We start from the raw sequence: 14,361 nt of genomic DNA on the forward strand, positions 1-14,361 counted from the left end.
CGGCGTTTTCCGGAGAAAACCGTAAAGCTGTATCTTTCTTTTATAAATATGATAAAACTAAAGACTTTTTAATAGTTTAATAGTTAGTAAGGTAGTTGTTAAGTTTAGGTATTGGGTAGAAATAGGGATATGGAATGTGCTCATGCAGAATATGTGCTTTATAAGTACTAATAAACAGCCAATATGTTGATAATGTACATGATAATACGGAAATAGTGAGGATTGGTCCCTATACTAAAGTGTTACCCTTTTTTTCTATCAAATTTCCACAGACTCCAATTTAAGAACTTCTGCATAGCATGCTTCACCTATCATTGCTAATGCTTGGGGTTAAAAAAAGATCCCAAAACTGAAAATGTTTTTCCTCATTAATTCACCTTCATGTCATCCCAGATCTGTAAAGGTATTCTGAAAAAGTGTTTTCCATAAAATGAAAGTTAATGAGATCCAATGTTGTTTGGAACCCACTGTGTCTTCTTTTGTGTTGCAAACAAAATCATACCAATTTAAAACCAAATGAGGGTGAGTAAAGGAGGACAATTTTCAGGATAAGATGACAGGATAGGTGGGCTTTTACTTTCGAAGCAGCCGGTCATCATATTGTTTTCTCCTGGTGGACTATAAAATGGGCAAAACAACAACATAATATTGAGACCGTGGGCTGTTTTAACTTGGGCCAGTAAGTAACTACCCAGATCACACTAACAATGATCAATTAGCTCTCTTGCACTAACCCTAAACTGAATAAATGGGTGTATGGTTTACTTTGAGACAATTTTCACTCAGAAATGTCTATTAAATGTCTAGTAAATTTCACAAATAATTACAAAGAAACAACAAATAACACTGAACTTCCAATGTTTTCCCCCAGTGTAGTGTTGGATGATTTATATTACATAAAAATAAGTGATTCAGTGGGAAAAACAAAACAAACATTAAATGCCTGCCAATTACTGATTGACACCGACGTGCGACAGATGCAGATTCTTGTTTTGTACATTGCAAATCAAGTACAAACCTGTTTTCTTGTTCAGTTAAACAATTATTCCTTGCAAGACGTTGTTTTTTTCCCCCTCACTTTCTTTATTTGGAATCAATCAGCCGTAGACCTGATCTTTTTGTTTCTATAACAACACCCAAATGTCACAATAATTATTCATTTTCTTTGTTCAAAGCTTGCCTAAGACATATCCAAGCATTTCTCAAAACTTTGAAATTGATTGGCCATTTTTTTCCCTCACTGAAATACACACAAACGCTGTTCTAGAAACGAGATGAGATTCATGTGTGATCCGTTTGATTTATCCCCACTAATATGAAGTCATTGTTTAGTTTTGAGAGCGTTCTCTCTGAGAAGCGTGGCAGAAACATGAATATTTGAACAGCTCAGTGTTGTGAAATGCTACTTGAGTGTGCAATCTCTCTGCAACAGTATTATTCTGTTTCTTTGCCATACGTTTGGCCCATCTGCCACCCAGGCACCTTTCCAAGCCACTCTCCATTTCAAACACATCCTTGATTTAATATTCACTCCCCAACCGCTGCAAATGCCCATGCTGATCCAGTCTGACACCGGAAGATTTGTGTACACCTTACAAAATGTTGGAAAAATTGCAACAAAGGGCTGCACAAAATATCTAACTTTAGCAACTTCTGTAGGAAATACAATGCTGTGACTTTCTCTAGGATTTTTTCCCCCAAAAAACTCTATTTGGAAATCTTTAGTCATTTTGTTAGATGATTTTTTTTAACATTGCATAATATTAATTTAAGACTAATATTAGGGCTGTGCGATATTGAAAAAAAATGCAATAGGCGATACCTTGTTAAAAAATGCGGTATTCGATATGCAATACGATAATTGCTTAAAGTGTGAAAAGTCTATTAAATTATATTTTAAAATATTTAAAAATGAAAATTATATAACCAATTTGTTTCACATTCTTTCTTGGAAAAGAAAGACACTTTGCGGCAGCAGCTGCATGGCAATAGCGCGCTCGACCGGAGGGATGTCTGCATACCCTTGGGCCGCTCCCCCGTCGAGGTTGGTGAGGACGGAGGAGGCACTAAGTCTGTTTCGGGCAGAAAAAGGTGCCCTCCAAGACTTCGTGACCTCCCCATGCACTTCCGTGAAGAATGGCACCGGAGGCGGCTGCCGACGCGCGGCCTGCGCCCCCAGGAACCAATCATCCAGCCTCGAGCGATCGGGAGAAGGAGGAGGCCTCCAGTGCAGCCCGACACTCTCGGCGGCCCGGGAAAGCATAGCGGTCAGCTCTGCGCGTGGCGAAACACGCACGCCAACTGTCATTGGCTTGTTTAGTTAACACTCGAAGGTGATTGGGCTCTTGGGCGAGATCCCAATTCGTCAGTCATGACTGACGTAACGTCGAACGTGACTGACTGAAAGGGAACTAATATTAATCCATTTTACATGTTTTTTAAGATATTGGTCTTTCATTTATGCATTCTATAAGCAGTTGTTGTTTCTGCAGGGCAAACCTGTGGGGACTCCGGACCCCAGGGCCTTTTTCCGTGTGATGTCTGAGCATGGGACGGCCTCCATGTTTACCGCTCCTACTGCTATCAGAGCCATTCGCCAACAAGACCCTCAGGCAGAACATGGGAAACAGTACCCGCTCAGCAGGTAACCACAAATCTGTACCTGTTCACATAATAGCTAACAACATGTAACATCTGCAGCAAAGCATATAAAAAGTGTTTTTTTTTTCTATACAGGTTTCAACTAAAAATGTATGACATGTTTATTTATATGTAAATATAAATCTCTATAGTTATGTCCAAAAGTTTTTAAAGCAGTCTCTTTTGCTCACCAAGGTTGCATTTATTTGATGCACTGAGAACAGTAATATTGTGAAATATTATTCAAATTTATAATAGCTGTTTTCTATTTGAATATATTTTAAAATGTAATTTATTCTCATGATGGCAAAGCTTAATTTTTAGCAGCCATTAGTGTCACACAATCCTTCAGAAATCATTCTAATATGCTGATTTGCTGCTAAAGAAACATTTCTTATTTTTTTATTTAAAAACATTTAAAATAATCGTTATTATTCCTTGGCTGCCTGTATATGCAGTGGTTCCAAAAATATTTTAGACACTTCAGTCACACTTAAGAATATCTAAATGTCATTCCATTCGATAGATAATATCAAGCGGAAAAAATTCAACTTTTTTTAGAACTAACTTTTCTGAACCACTTTTTCTAATTATTTTTATTATGGATAAAAAGTGGGACATTTTTCATAGATTTCCTTCAAATTCACTATTTATTAATATATTGACAAATTTGACAAGAAGAAGGTGTCCCAAGACTTTTTATCTTCATTTTGAACAATATGTATGTTGCTTCATATTTTGCTATAAACTTCAGTTTTTAAAAATATTTTATTTGAAAAGTGTTCTTGTGCTATTTCTTGACAATAAATGCTATGTGTTTTGCTGTTATGTAATGCAACATATAGTGTGTTGTAATTCTGTCTAAATACTTTGGGACCACTCTATTTATAAAATATCAGTCTCACTTAAGAATATCTAAATGTCATTCCATTCGATAGATAATATCAAGTGGAAAAACTTTTTTTAGAACTAACTTTTCTGAACCACTTTTTCTAATTATTTTTATTATGGATAAAAAGTGGGACATTTTTCATAGATTTCCTTCAAATTCACTATTTATTAATATATTGACAAATTTGACAAGAAGAAGGTGTCCCAAGACTTTTTATCTTCATTTTGAACAATATGTATGTTGCTTCATATTTTGCTATAAACTTCAGTTTTTAAAAATATTTTATTTGAAAAGTGTTCTTGTGCTATTTCTTGACAATAAATGCTATGTGTTTTGCTGTTATGTAATGCAACATATAGTGTGTTGTAATTCTGTCTAAATACTTTGGGACCACTCTATTTATAAAATATCAGTCTTGGTGCAGTTAATGGTTTTTATAAAATATTATGTATAATACAATATTATACATTACTATTTCGTTGTTTGTCCATTTATTTTTCAAAAAGTGGTGAATTATTTATTGCACACCAGGCTTTTAGTCTGTATATTCTTTCCCGCACAAAAGTCAGGCTTCTTTATTAGCTGATTGGGTGAGATCTCAGATGGACAGGACTTTGCAATAAATGGCCAGTAATGTTAATGGTGATGTCAGTAAGTAACAGTGATTAATACGGAAAGCAGGGTATACAGTTGCAGTTATTCATAACATTTATTTTAGCTTGCATAATCTTGTCCTTTTTTTTGTGGCTTTTTAAAATATTGCAGAGCTTGAAGTACTTTTTCTTTTTTCTTTTTAGTTAAGTCATTTCCCTGCTTAGCTGGAGGTTAGGGAGCAACATTGTAGACACAAAAAATAATAGCTCTAAATACACAGTTTTCCATTTTATATTATGTCTGTTTACACTGCTTTGTTTTGCCCCTCAAATCATTACGTTCTATTGCAAAATATAGCAAATGCAGTCTATGGATCTTTTTGTGAATGTAATTATTGTTAAATGTCTTCATGCATAGACACTAAACAGCCCTAGTTTAATAGAAATGACATTACAATGTTGATTCGGCTGTGGATTTTGCTTCTACAAACACTGTTGCTGTTTGTGCGACAGTGCATTAAGAGAAAAAAAAGTGCAGTTACCATGGTGATAGTAACGGGTGTGTTTCAATAAAGCAATATAGTGCTTCTATTCAGTGGTTATGGCTTTGATTTAAGCTAAAGCACATCTGCGTTATAGAGCAGCAATTCCTTTTGTTCCCTGCATTCCCTGCACTTTAGCAAGATTACATTGCACAAAAAGCACAAAGGAACAAAATGTAACCAACACAGTAAATCAGTACAAATAGTTTTAATAAAGTTCAAATAGTTTTCAGTTTCCACATCTTTTAGGCTACGTTTACACTAGTGTGTTTTCGGTTTTAAAATGCACAGCTTAGACAGAATCATCATTTCTATTAATTTTCCACAAATTTACTGATGAGCATTAGCTGATTCCAGTGCTGTCTGCCTTTTTCTCTTTAGAAATGACATTACAATGTTGATTCTGCTGTGGATTTTGCTTCTACAAACACTGTTGCTGTTTGTGCGACAGTGCATTAAGAGAAAAAAAAGTGCAGTTACCATGGTGATAGTAACGGATGTGTTTCAATAAAGCAATATAGTGCTTCTATTCATTGGTTATGGCTTTGATTTAAGCTAAAGCACATCTGCGTTATAGAGCAGCAATTCCTTTTGTTCCCTGCATTCCCTGCACTTTAGCAAGATTACATTGCACAAAAAGCACAAAGGAACAAAATGTAACCAACACAGTAAATCAGTACAAATAGTTTTAATAAAGTTCAAATAGTTTTCAGTTTCCACATCTTTTAGGCTACGTTTACACTAGTGTGTTTTCGGTTTTAAAATGCACAGCTTAGACAGAATCATCATTTCTATTAATTTTCCACAAATTTACTGATGAGCATTAGCTGATTCCAGTGCTGTCTGCCTTTTTCTCTTCCGCAATCGCTGTTTTGACTCAGAGGACGCTCAATCGCTGCTCATATGTCAGTTATATTACACGTTCATAACCTGCCCTGTCTCAAATGACGATTGTGCATTACACTTGCGCCTTCAGTTCTGTAAAGAAGAAACCCAGAAAAACATTTCTACGGATGAAACATGAAGCTAATAAACACACGATTATGACAGTATATGATTTGTATATGGTTTTCATGAGGTTCTGCCTATTTTCATAACAATTACTTCTAAATTGGTTTGTTTACATGAGAAATGCTAAGCAGGTTTAGCGATTAGCTAGATATAAAAGTCTACAAATAGCAAATTTCAGCAACATTATATGGCCAAAACACACATTAGATTGCAATCGGAAGTTATTACAAACACACAATGGTGGTTTAAAGTGAGTTTTGAGTAAAAATCTAGTATTAATTTTATAAATTGTCTTATGTAGCAGGTGTGCATGAATGGTCACGTAACATGCGTTTTCGGTCATGTAGTGTGGATGGAGATCTTTTCTGAATGCAGTGGAAACGCCAGTATGGACGAGGATTGTTTTCATTTTAAAACACCATTTTAAAATAAAAACGCACTAGTGTAAAAACATGGCCTTACAATTATGGGTGTTTGGACCCTTACAGTACAGCTTCGCGTGTGAGCCACATCTCTGGGCGTAACTGCTATAAACTAGTGTTTTTCCTTGATTCCTCACAAGAGCCAATCACCCGACTTGATTTAGGCACATCAAGCATGCTGCATGCTTTTTGGCTCACTGACGTTGACGAGATTAACCCCTTGGGTATCTAAATTTGGTACCGAACAAGACATTTTTCGATACTCAATGGTATGAGGCAATTCGGACGGTGCTTAAAAGTATAGAACTTACCCAGATACCCAGCCCTAGTGATATAGCCATAAATATATATGCCTTTGAAAATAAAACACAAAACATAGTGGACCCAGCTAGATCAGAAAATACTGTAACATTATTACTGTCCAATAATAGCATAATAGGGTTTGTCATTTACTAGATGGTGCTCGTTTAAATTTTTTGACACCTCGGGAATATTTATGCTGCATGAAAATCACTTGTTTTTTTTCGCATTTGGCTTATGCAAATCATAGTAGCAATTATGATGTATTTTTTCACTAGAAAAATAAACAACCATTATTTCCTTTTAAATTTGATTTATTTTGCTCTGGCTATATCAGCTATTATTATGCTATGCATCTTTAAAATGACCCTTAATGAGTATATAACCCACTTTTCATTTATTTTTTGTTACCTAAATGACACATAAGCACGAAAGACGTTCGCAATATGAGACGGAAGAAAGGGCAATTTAGCTCGACCCAAAGGAGCCGTGCAATGCGTGACTGTCACACAAAAGCACAGGCTCTCAGTCCAGGAGTGTGTCTCGCGCGTCAGCGCCGTAACCTGCGGCTCTCAACATGGGTTTAAATGCGTGCCAGAGGGCACGACTCCACTCAATAGAATTTTCCAGCTCAGAGATTCAGCAGTGACGCTGTAAGATCAGCATCTCTCTCTCTCGCCAAGATCATAAGGCCGATGTTAAAGCACACCTGCAGAAGGTCGCTGCATTAGAAATGCACACCTGGATTCCTGAATACATCCGTGGAGTTGAAAACACAAACGGATGACTTTATTGCAGATCTAAAAGTTGTAGCACAACCTTTTCACCCAAGTACACACTTTCACACAATATAGTAAATGAATCCTGTCTTGATATACATCAAGTCCCTCTTTTTCATCATGAGCTTTTTTCCTTAGAGGAACTGCAATCTGACATTTTTGTGACAAACTTGTGACATTTTTGTGTCATTAAATATCAAATTAAGGCTGCTTTCACACAGTACACATAACTGTAATAGCAAGTTTCTGCTGCATGACTGTATGGAAATTGCATAAATGCCCCTGAACACCTGAATGGTTGCTGGCGGGCGCGTCGGAAACATAAAGTTTATGAATAGGGAGGAAAAATCCTGCATAAGGCTTGCAAGGAAGCCAATATTGAATGAATTGGCAATGTTTGAGTCAAGTGACCTTTGTCAGGCATGTAAAAGCAGAGAAATGGCCACTGATTGTGTCTCTGAACACGACGTGAGATGTGGGTGGAGAGAAGGTGTGTGCTAGTGTGCTAGTGAACGACCTCCAGCTTATTGTTATGCAGATCACACGCATTGTGACCTTGACTCCAGGTAATTGAATAGTTTCTGCATTGTTTGACCCTGGAGTGGAAGAGTGAAAGGAACTCAGCTGTAATACTGTTACTTGCTCATAAACACTGGCTCAGAAAGATTCAGTTATTTTTTTATTTCTAACTGTTATTTTCATGTTAAAGTACATTTTCTGTGGCAGGTCAAATTTAGTGCCAAATCAGTTTAATTCGGATCCAGTACATCTTGGTGAATTGCCAATTGATAAAACCATATAAATTATTTGACTAAACATTAGCCATGAAGCATTTTACTTAAAATAGTAGCTGTATCAGAAAGTTTGGTCTATTTTGGTACTTTTGCTTCCAAATGCAGGAAATACTATTATAAAGTGTTTTACTTTATTAAAATAATCTCAATATTAATGTTTTTTTTTCCAACTGGTTTATCAAAATGTGTAAATAAAGTGCTGCATAAGACAAATCTATATACTTCCAATAAATGTTCACTGTATGTGGGGTTTAGGAAAAATCTTGAAATGGATGTCCCCAGTGTAGTATAAAAAAATAATGAAATACATTGTTTGCCGTACATATACTTTATTAAAATAATCTCAATATTAATGTTTTTTTTCCCAACTGGTTTATCAAAATGTGTAAATAAAGTGCTGCAACATAAGACAAATCTATATACTTCCAATAAATGTTCACTGTATGTGGGGTTTAGGAAAAATCTTGAAATGGATGTCCCCAGTGTAGTATAAAAAAATAATGAAATACATTGTTTGCCGTACATATATATTTTTAATACTATACTGTATATACTGTGTCATATTTTTAAAGGTCAATATTTGCATCAATAATTTTGGGGGCATTATTATTGAATAACTAAATTATATAACCATTTATATTTTTTATAATGGAATACTCCATGCGAAACAATGTCAAAACCCTCCAATCTAGTTGGTTAATGAATAATGTTAAATTCTTTTAATAATTGTAATAATGGTCTAGGCTTAAAGTATAAATTTAAGAAATAAGTCATATTTCATTATGAGGCCTTTTTAAATTATTATTATTATTATTAATATTATTAGTTTATTAATAACATTAGTAATTTTATCATTTTTAATTTAAAGGGATAGTTCACTCAAAAATGAAAATTCTGTCATTAATTGCTCACCCTCATGACGTTCCAAGCCTGTAAGACCTTCATTCATCTTCGGATATTTTTGATGAAGTCTGAGAACTTTCTGATGATCTGAGCTTTCACCGTGCATTTACAACAGTACCACGCATGTGTGTGATGCTGCTGATGCAGAATGTGCATGTGCTGCACCTTATTTACAATCAGAGGAATGCACACAAATGTTTTGTGGTACTGTCGTGAATGCGCAGCAAAGACTGACAGGTAGAAATTGTTGAGAAGAAAATTGTAGAGAAGGAATTGTTGAATTAAGTCGTTATTTTTGTTTTCTTTGCGCACAAAAAGTATTCTCGAAGCTTCATAAAATTAAGGTTGCACCACTGATGTCACATGGACTATTTTAACAATGTCCTTACTACCTTTCTGTGCCTTGAACGTGTCAGTTGTGTTGCTGTCTATGGAGGGTCAGAAAGCTCTCGGATTTCATCAAAAATATCTAAATTTGTGTTCCGAAGATGAACGAAGGTCTTACAGGTTTGGAACGACATGAGGGTGAGCAATTAATGACAGAATTTTCATTTTTGGGTGAACTATCCCTTTAATGCAAATGCAAAGACAGTCTGAAAATAAATCAACTTTCCAGCTTAGCTTGTGCTTCTCAAGCTACCAAATCAATCGAAACACTCACTATTCCTAGTATTAGCATTTCAAACATGCCTCATTGATGAAAAGATGTTTTGACTGCCCTTTGCTCCCTTGTGAGCGTCTCTACGTTATTACAGGTGTAGTTTACTGTAGACTTGAGCAGATGAAAGGATTTATGTGATGTGGTCACCCGCTACATTGTAATCCATTTCTTGTTGGAGGATTGCGGGCAGTTTGATGACAGGAACAGTGAATCCTCACCTTTACACCCGCTGTGCTTCATCCAATCACCGCTTGTCAGTGCTTCTTGTTTCTTTACCACAAGAATGAGTTCAATACATATTTAATGCACACCTGCATTCTTGCTTTTCACATTTCTTTGCTGTAAAGTCTTTAGGATGAAGCTGCTCTGAAGTTTACAGACTTTTTTTTTTAATCTTCTTATTTTAATTTTCTTGAAACAACACACACAATGTCACAAAATAGCTACTATACAGGAAAAATACGACATCAAGCACCCTTAGCTGTAACACTGTACAATACATGACTTTTGAGCAAAGAACATTAAAGCTTTATATTAGAACACCCCCCCCCCCCAAAAAAAGAAAAGGAGTAGAAGGTTTTTAAAGTTTTCAAGTTCAAGTGCTTTAAAATCAGGCATGTTGTACAATCTTTTATCCTGATGGACAACAAAAACAGCTATCCAAATAGTGTATATTCAGACAGTTTGATTAAAAGAAATGTAATCCAATATATTCAGTCTGCCTGTAAGAACAGTCTTATTGGTTTCCAGGTCTTAATGAAAATGGATAATTTATCTTTCATTATAAATCTCAGTTTTTCCAAATGTAACATATTTCCCAGTTCCCTTGTTTACATACTTTCTAAGAGCTGGTAATTTTTCTTTCGGCAGGCTGAGGAACTTGTTTGTAGCCGGGGAACGCTGTGATATAGAGACCCTCGAATGGGCCAAGAGGAATTTTGGAGTCCCAGTGCTGGATCACTGGTGGCAAACTGGTGAGTCACTGTCTTAAAGTTACGCTGTGGTTCATTTCTTTTGCCTGCGTTTTGTCTGCTTCTTGTCTTGTCTTTTAAGGCATTGTTCACACTGCAGGGGTCGGCAACCTTTTTGGCATGACGTGCCATTTTTAATTTTTCTGGTTAACCACTGTGCCACTGTTTTTTTATTTATTTCTTTTTTTTACTTTTCAAAAGTTTTTTGAATAACAGATATACAGTGTGACCGTACTGAACATCACTGTATGTGTGTGTGTGACAAGGCCAATGCATTAAAACCGTTCAGTTTAATTCCCGTTCTATATTAATGCGCTGCTTTAATTGATGTGCGCGCGCGCGCACACACACACACCACTCGCACACAGAGATCTGAGATCGCGCTGTGCAAAAAGTAACATTCAGAAGCTCATAAACTTGTTGTCAGCGCTGCCACGCGACTTTTATTAATCAATACTGAATCGCTACATTATATTTCTCAGCAACGAGGGGGGTAAAATCACTGTTTTTTTAGGTAACTAAACTCCGCTTCATTGTTTGTAGAGAGAGACACAGACGCAGACGATTTACACATCTCTCTCTCTCGCTCTCTCTCAAAATGGCCATATTTGAGAGAAAAAAATATACGTAGCTGTCGGTCATTTAACATTTCTATCGTAAAACGTATCGTTAAAAGTTTACTAATATTAAATGATTTGCAGCTTCATCTTACCTCGCTCTCTTTAACGTTAAACTGACGCTTCGCGCTCTGCTTCTGTGAACAGTAAACCCCACCTACTTTGATTTGATTGGCCATCTCAATTATTTTGTCATTGATCCATTGATGTGAAGCACCTCGTATGCGCAGTGGTTGCGCGAATGATTTGCCGGAGCCACGAATATCTGTAGACTAGCGCAAGTTAATTCTCCCATTTTAATATTATTTATAGCTCTTAACAGGCTGTGTGACTATGAGGAATGATTACCTCAAAATGTATGTCAGTATGCAGTTTTCCCTATTGCCAGTGATTATCCCTCTGTGTGCCACTGTTGGCACAGATGCCGTTTTACAGATTCAGTCTTTAGGGCTAATTGTTCACACTGACATTCATTTGTATGTCTACAATCTCAGTCATTTTGACATTGATGAGCGCTGTTAGAGCGCTGAGGCTTTGATCTGAAGTGCCTAGTATGTGCAGCAGTCGCGCGCGCATCCGTAGACTAGCGCAAGTTAATTCTCACACTTTAATAGTATTTATAGCTCCTAACAGGCTGTGTGACTATGAGAAGTTATTACCTCAAAATGTATGTCAGTATGCAGTTTTCCCTATTGCCAGTGATTATCCCTCTGTGTGCCACTGTTGGCACAGATGCCGTTTTACAGATTCAGTCTTTAGGGCTAATTGTTCACACTGACATTCATTTGTATGTCTACACCAGTTGCCATAGTAATGACTTCTACATCAGCACAACACCAGGAAATGTTCTTTTAGAACAACTGCTAGCTGTCATTGTGAGAAGAGAGCACTCTACACATCAAGTCCATTGAATTGAATTGATTTTCAAATCACGTATGAATGTGGTTTGGATCAGATTTGTAAAAACAGCATAGAAGCTTATTTGTTGTTCAGAGTACAAATAAATGGATTTCATTCCATTATGCCAAAAAATATGTCTGAACAAACCTAAAAGGAAGGTTGATCCTGTGAGTCAGTTGTTTTGTAATATCTGTTAATATCAGCTGATATTTATGCCATTGGTTAGCACAATATAATTCCTCTCAGCTGACTTCTTATCATAAGAGACTTCTTACCAAAAATAAAACAAAAAAGTCTTACTTATCCCAAACTTGGCTGTGTTAGAGTATGTTTTTAAAAGATGTATATTACAATATAGTTTTTTACTGAAAAATCAAGGAAAAACAGTGGTATGGAAAGTAAATTTCATTTATTAGAAATGTTTGGAACTGTGCCTAAACAAAATCTTACTGAAAGCTCATTTTTTTCAGACATCAACCTCAAATTTGGAACACAACTTGCTTAGATTTATGCCTTTGATTTTCTTGCAGTTTTAGAGTAAAACATGTTTGTAAAATAAATTAAAAAAATTATAAAAACTTCTATTTTTTTTTTAGTTTCTTTATAACAAACAAACAAAAGTTGTTAACAGGTAATAAATGGACCATAACTATTCTGTAAATATAATTCAATACCATAAAATTCCCTAAGTATACAAAATATTAAATAAAAAAACATTATCAAACTAAAATATTGTACATTCATCTCATTGAAATAATAATAATAATAAACAAACAAACAAACCCCCCCAAAAAAGCAGCCATTTTTGACCGCCATGTAAACAAGGGTTAAAATAACCATTTTGGAATGTAAAAATTAAGCATGTTTTGCAAGTTTGCGAAAATGACTACTTAACAAATGAGTACTTTTATCTCTTCATAACAAAAAGTACTGTATCTCATGTGATTTTCTTTATTTTTTGGGGAACTTTATTGACAAACTAAAAAAAGTTAGATTGCAATCTTAAAAAGAAAAGATTATATTAAATTCACAAGTCTGACAAAAAAAGGTGCATTATGTAATACTGTACATTGAAAGTAAATAACTCAATACAGTAAAACCAAATATTATTAAAAAAATACTCTGATAAATTGATACTCTTTAGTTTCTTTGTGCTCCACTAAAATAGTTGGCAAATGTCAAAAGGTGCAACTTTCTGTTGGTTATTTTTATGCATGCTGCAATGCTGAGTTCCTGACCATAAAGTCGCCCTTATTTCTCTGGCAAGCCTGAAATGGATTGTCTGAAATACAGGACACTTCTTTTGATATTCATAACCCCTATTGCCAGCATGATGCATAAACCATCACATGCATAATGAATTGGGTTACTCCTTCATTCTATGCTGGCTGCAAAACATATTCAGCTCATAAAGATCTCTGAGAAATAAACAGGTGCCGAGCTTGACCGGAGAATATTTGTACAAAATGGACTGAATCACCTTTTCCCTCGCTCTTATATCCGTCTTTCTAGTCGGTACTGGTAAAGTCTTTGTGTCATTTGACGGCACAAATTTAAAACCGGTGTCAGATCCGTATTGATGCGTGAACGGAAAAAAACGATGGATCCGTATTTTGAGTAAGCACAGGGCCAGAGTGGCCAAAGTGCTTCATGTGATAAATGATTCTGTCCTCACAGTGGTGTGTGTGTCCTGCTCTCCATTTATAATTTCACTCTGTCTCCATCGAATTCATGATTAAAAGCATGTTTATGCATCACCATCAAGACCAGTCGTATTATTAGATGACTTGTAATAACAGCCACATCTCCACCTCGGCGTGCAAACACACAAATGCCACAGCATGTTTGGATTTTTCAGCGGCACAGAGCGAGATTTGATTAGAAGAGCTGATGAGGTGTAGTGTAACAGCAGTTTGGTTGCGCTGATGCGCTAGCTTTTCTGAAATAAAGTGGAAGTGATTTGAACCTTCATTATCTTTGTCATTACCCACTCAAACCTCCCCAGGCTCATGCGTGCATTGCAATATCAGAAGTCAAGCTGCTGTGACAGAATATCTCTCGTCACTTACCACATAAACCGAGTAAGGAGAGATGACTAAGGATGATGGCGAATGATTTACAGATCCTGAGCAACACTGACAAGCATCTGATCTTGTAAAATGTATGGCAAGTACTGCCACTGCAGTTTGCACAGCAATCGCATGTGCTATGCGATTGCAAATCTCAAAAGTGAAAGTAAAAAGCGATTGTGCATTCGAATGCAGTTTCAATGCCCCGCATATTAATAGCGGCTCCCTGATGCCCGCATTTTATATACAGTATAATTACCCAACGAT

The 14,361-nt window shown here is 36.0% G+C and overlaps 1 protein-coding gene across 4 annotated transcripts in view; it reads left to right on the forward strand.

The window, feature by feature from the left end:
- The window catches only part of LOC107694183 (acyl-CoA synthetase short-chain family member 3, mitochondrial-like), a 48,870-nt gene that overhangs the window by 11,473 nt on the left and 23,036 nt on the right, over nt 1-14,361 (forward strand). For all 4 annotated transcript variants that reach the window (XM_016493815.1, XM_016493816.1, XM_016493817.1 and 1 more), the window contains 2 exons: nt 2,493-2,644; nt 10,408-10,511. In XM_016493815.1, the coding sequence (XP_016349301.1) occupies nt 2,493-2,644; nt 10,408-10,511 (256 nt within the window). The remainder of the gene's footprint in view (nt 1-2,492; nt 2,645-10,407; nt 10,512-14,361) is intronic.

The sequence above is a fragment of the Sinocyclocheilus anshuiensis genome, unplaced genomic scaffold (assembly GCF_001515605.1).
Source record: "Sinocyclocheilus anshuiensis isolate Anshui unplaced genomic scaffold, SAMN03320099.WGS_v1.1 scaffold1003, whole genome shotgun sequence".
Lineage (NCBI taxonomy): Eukaryota > Metazoa > Chordata > Actinopteri > Cypriniformes > Cyprinidae > Sinocyclocheilus > Sinocyclocheilus anshuiensis.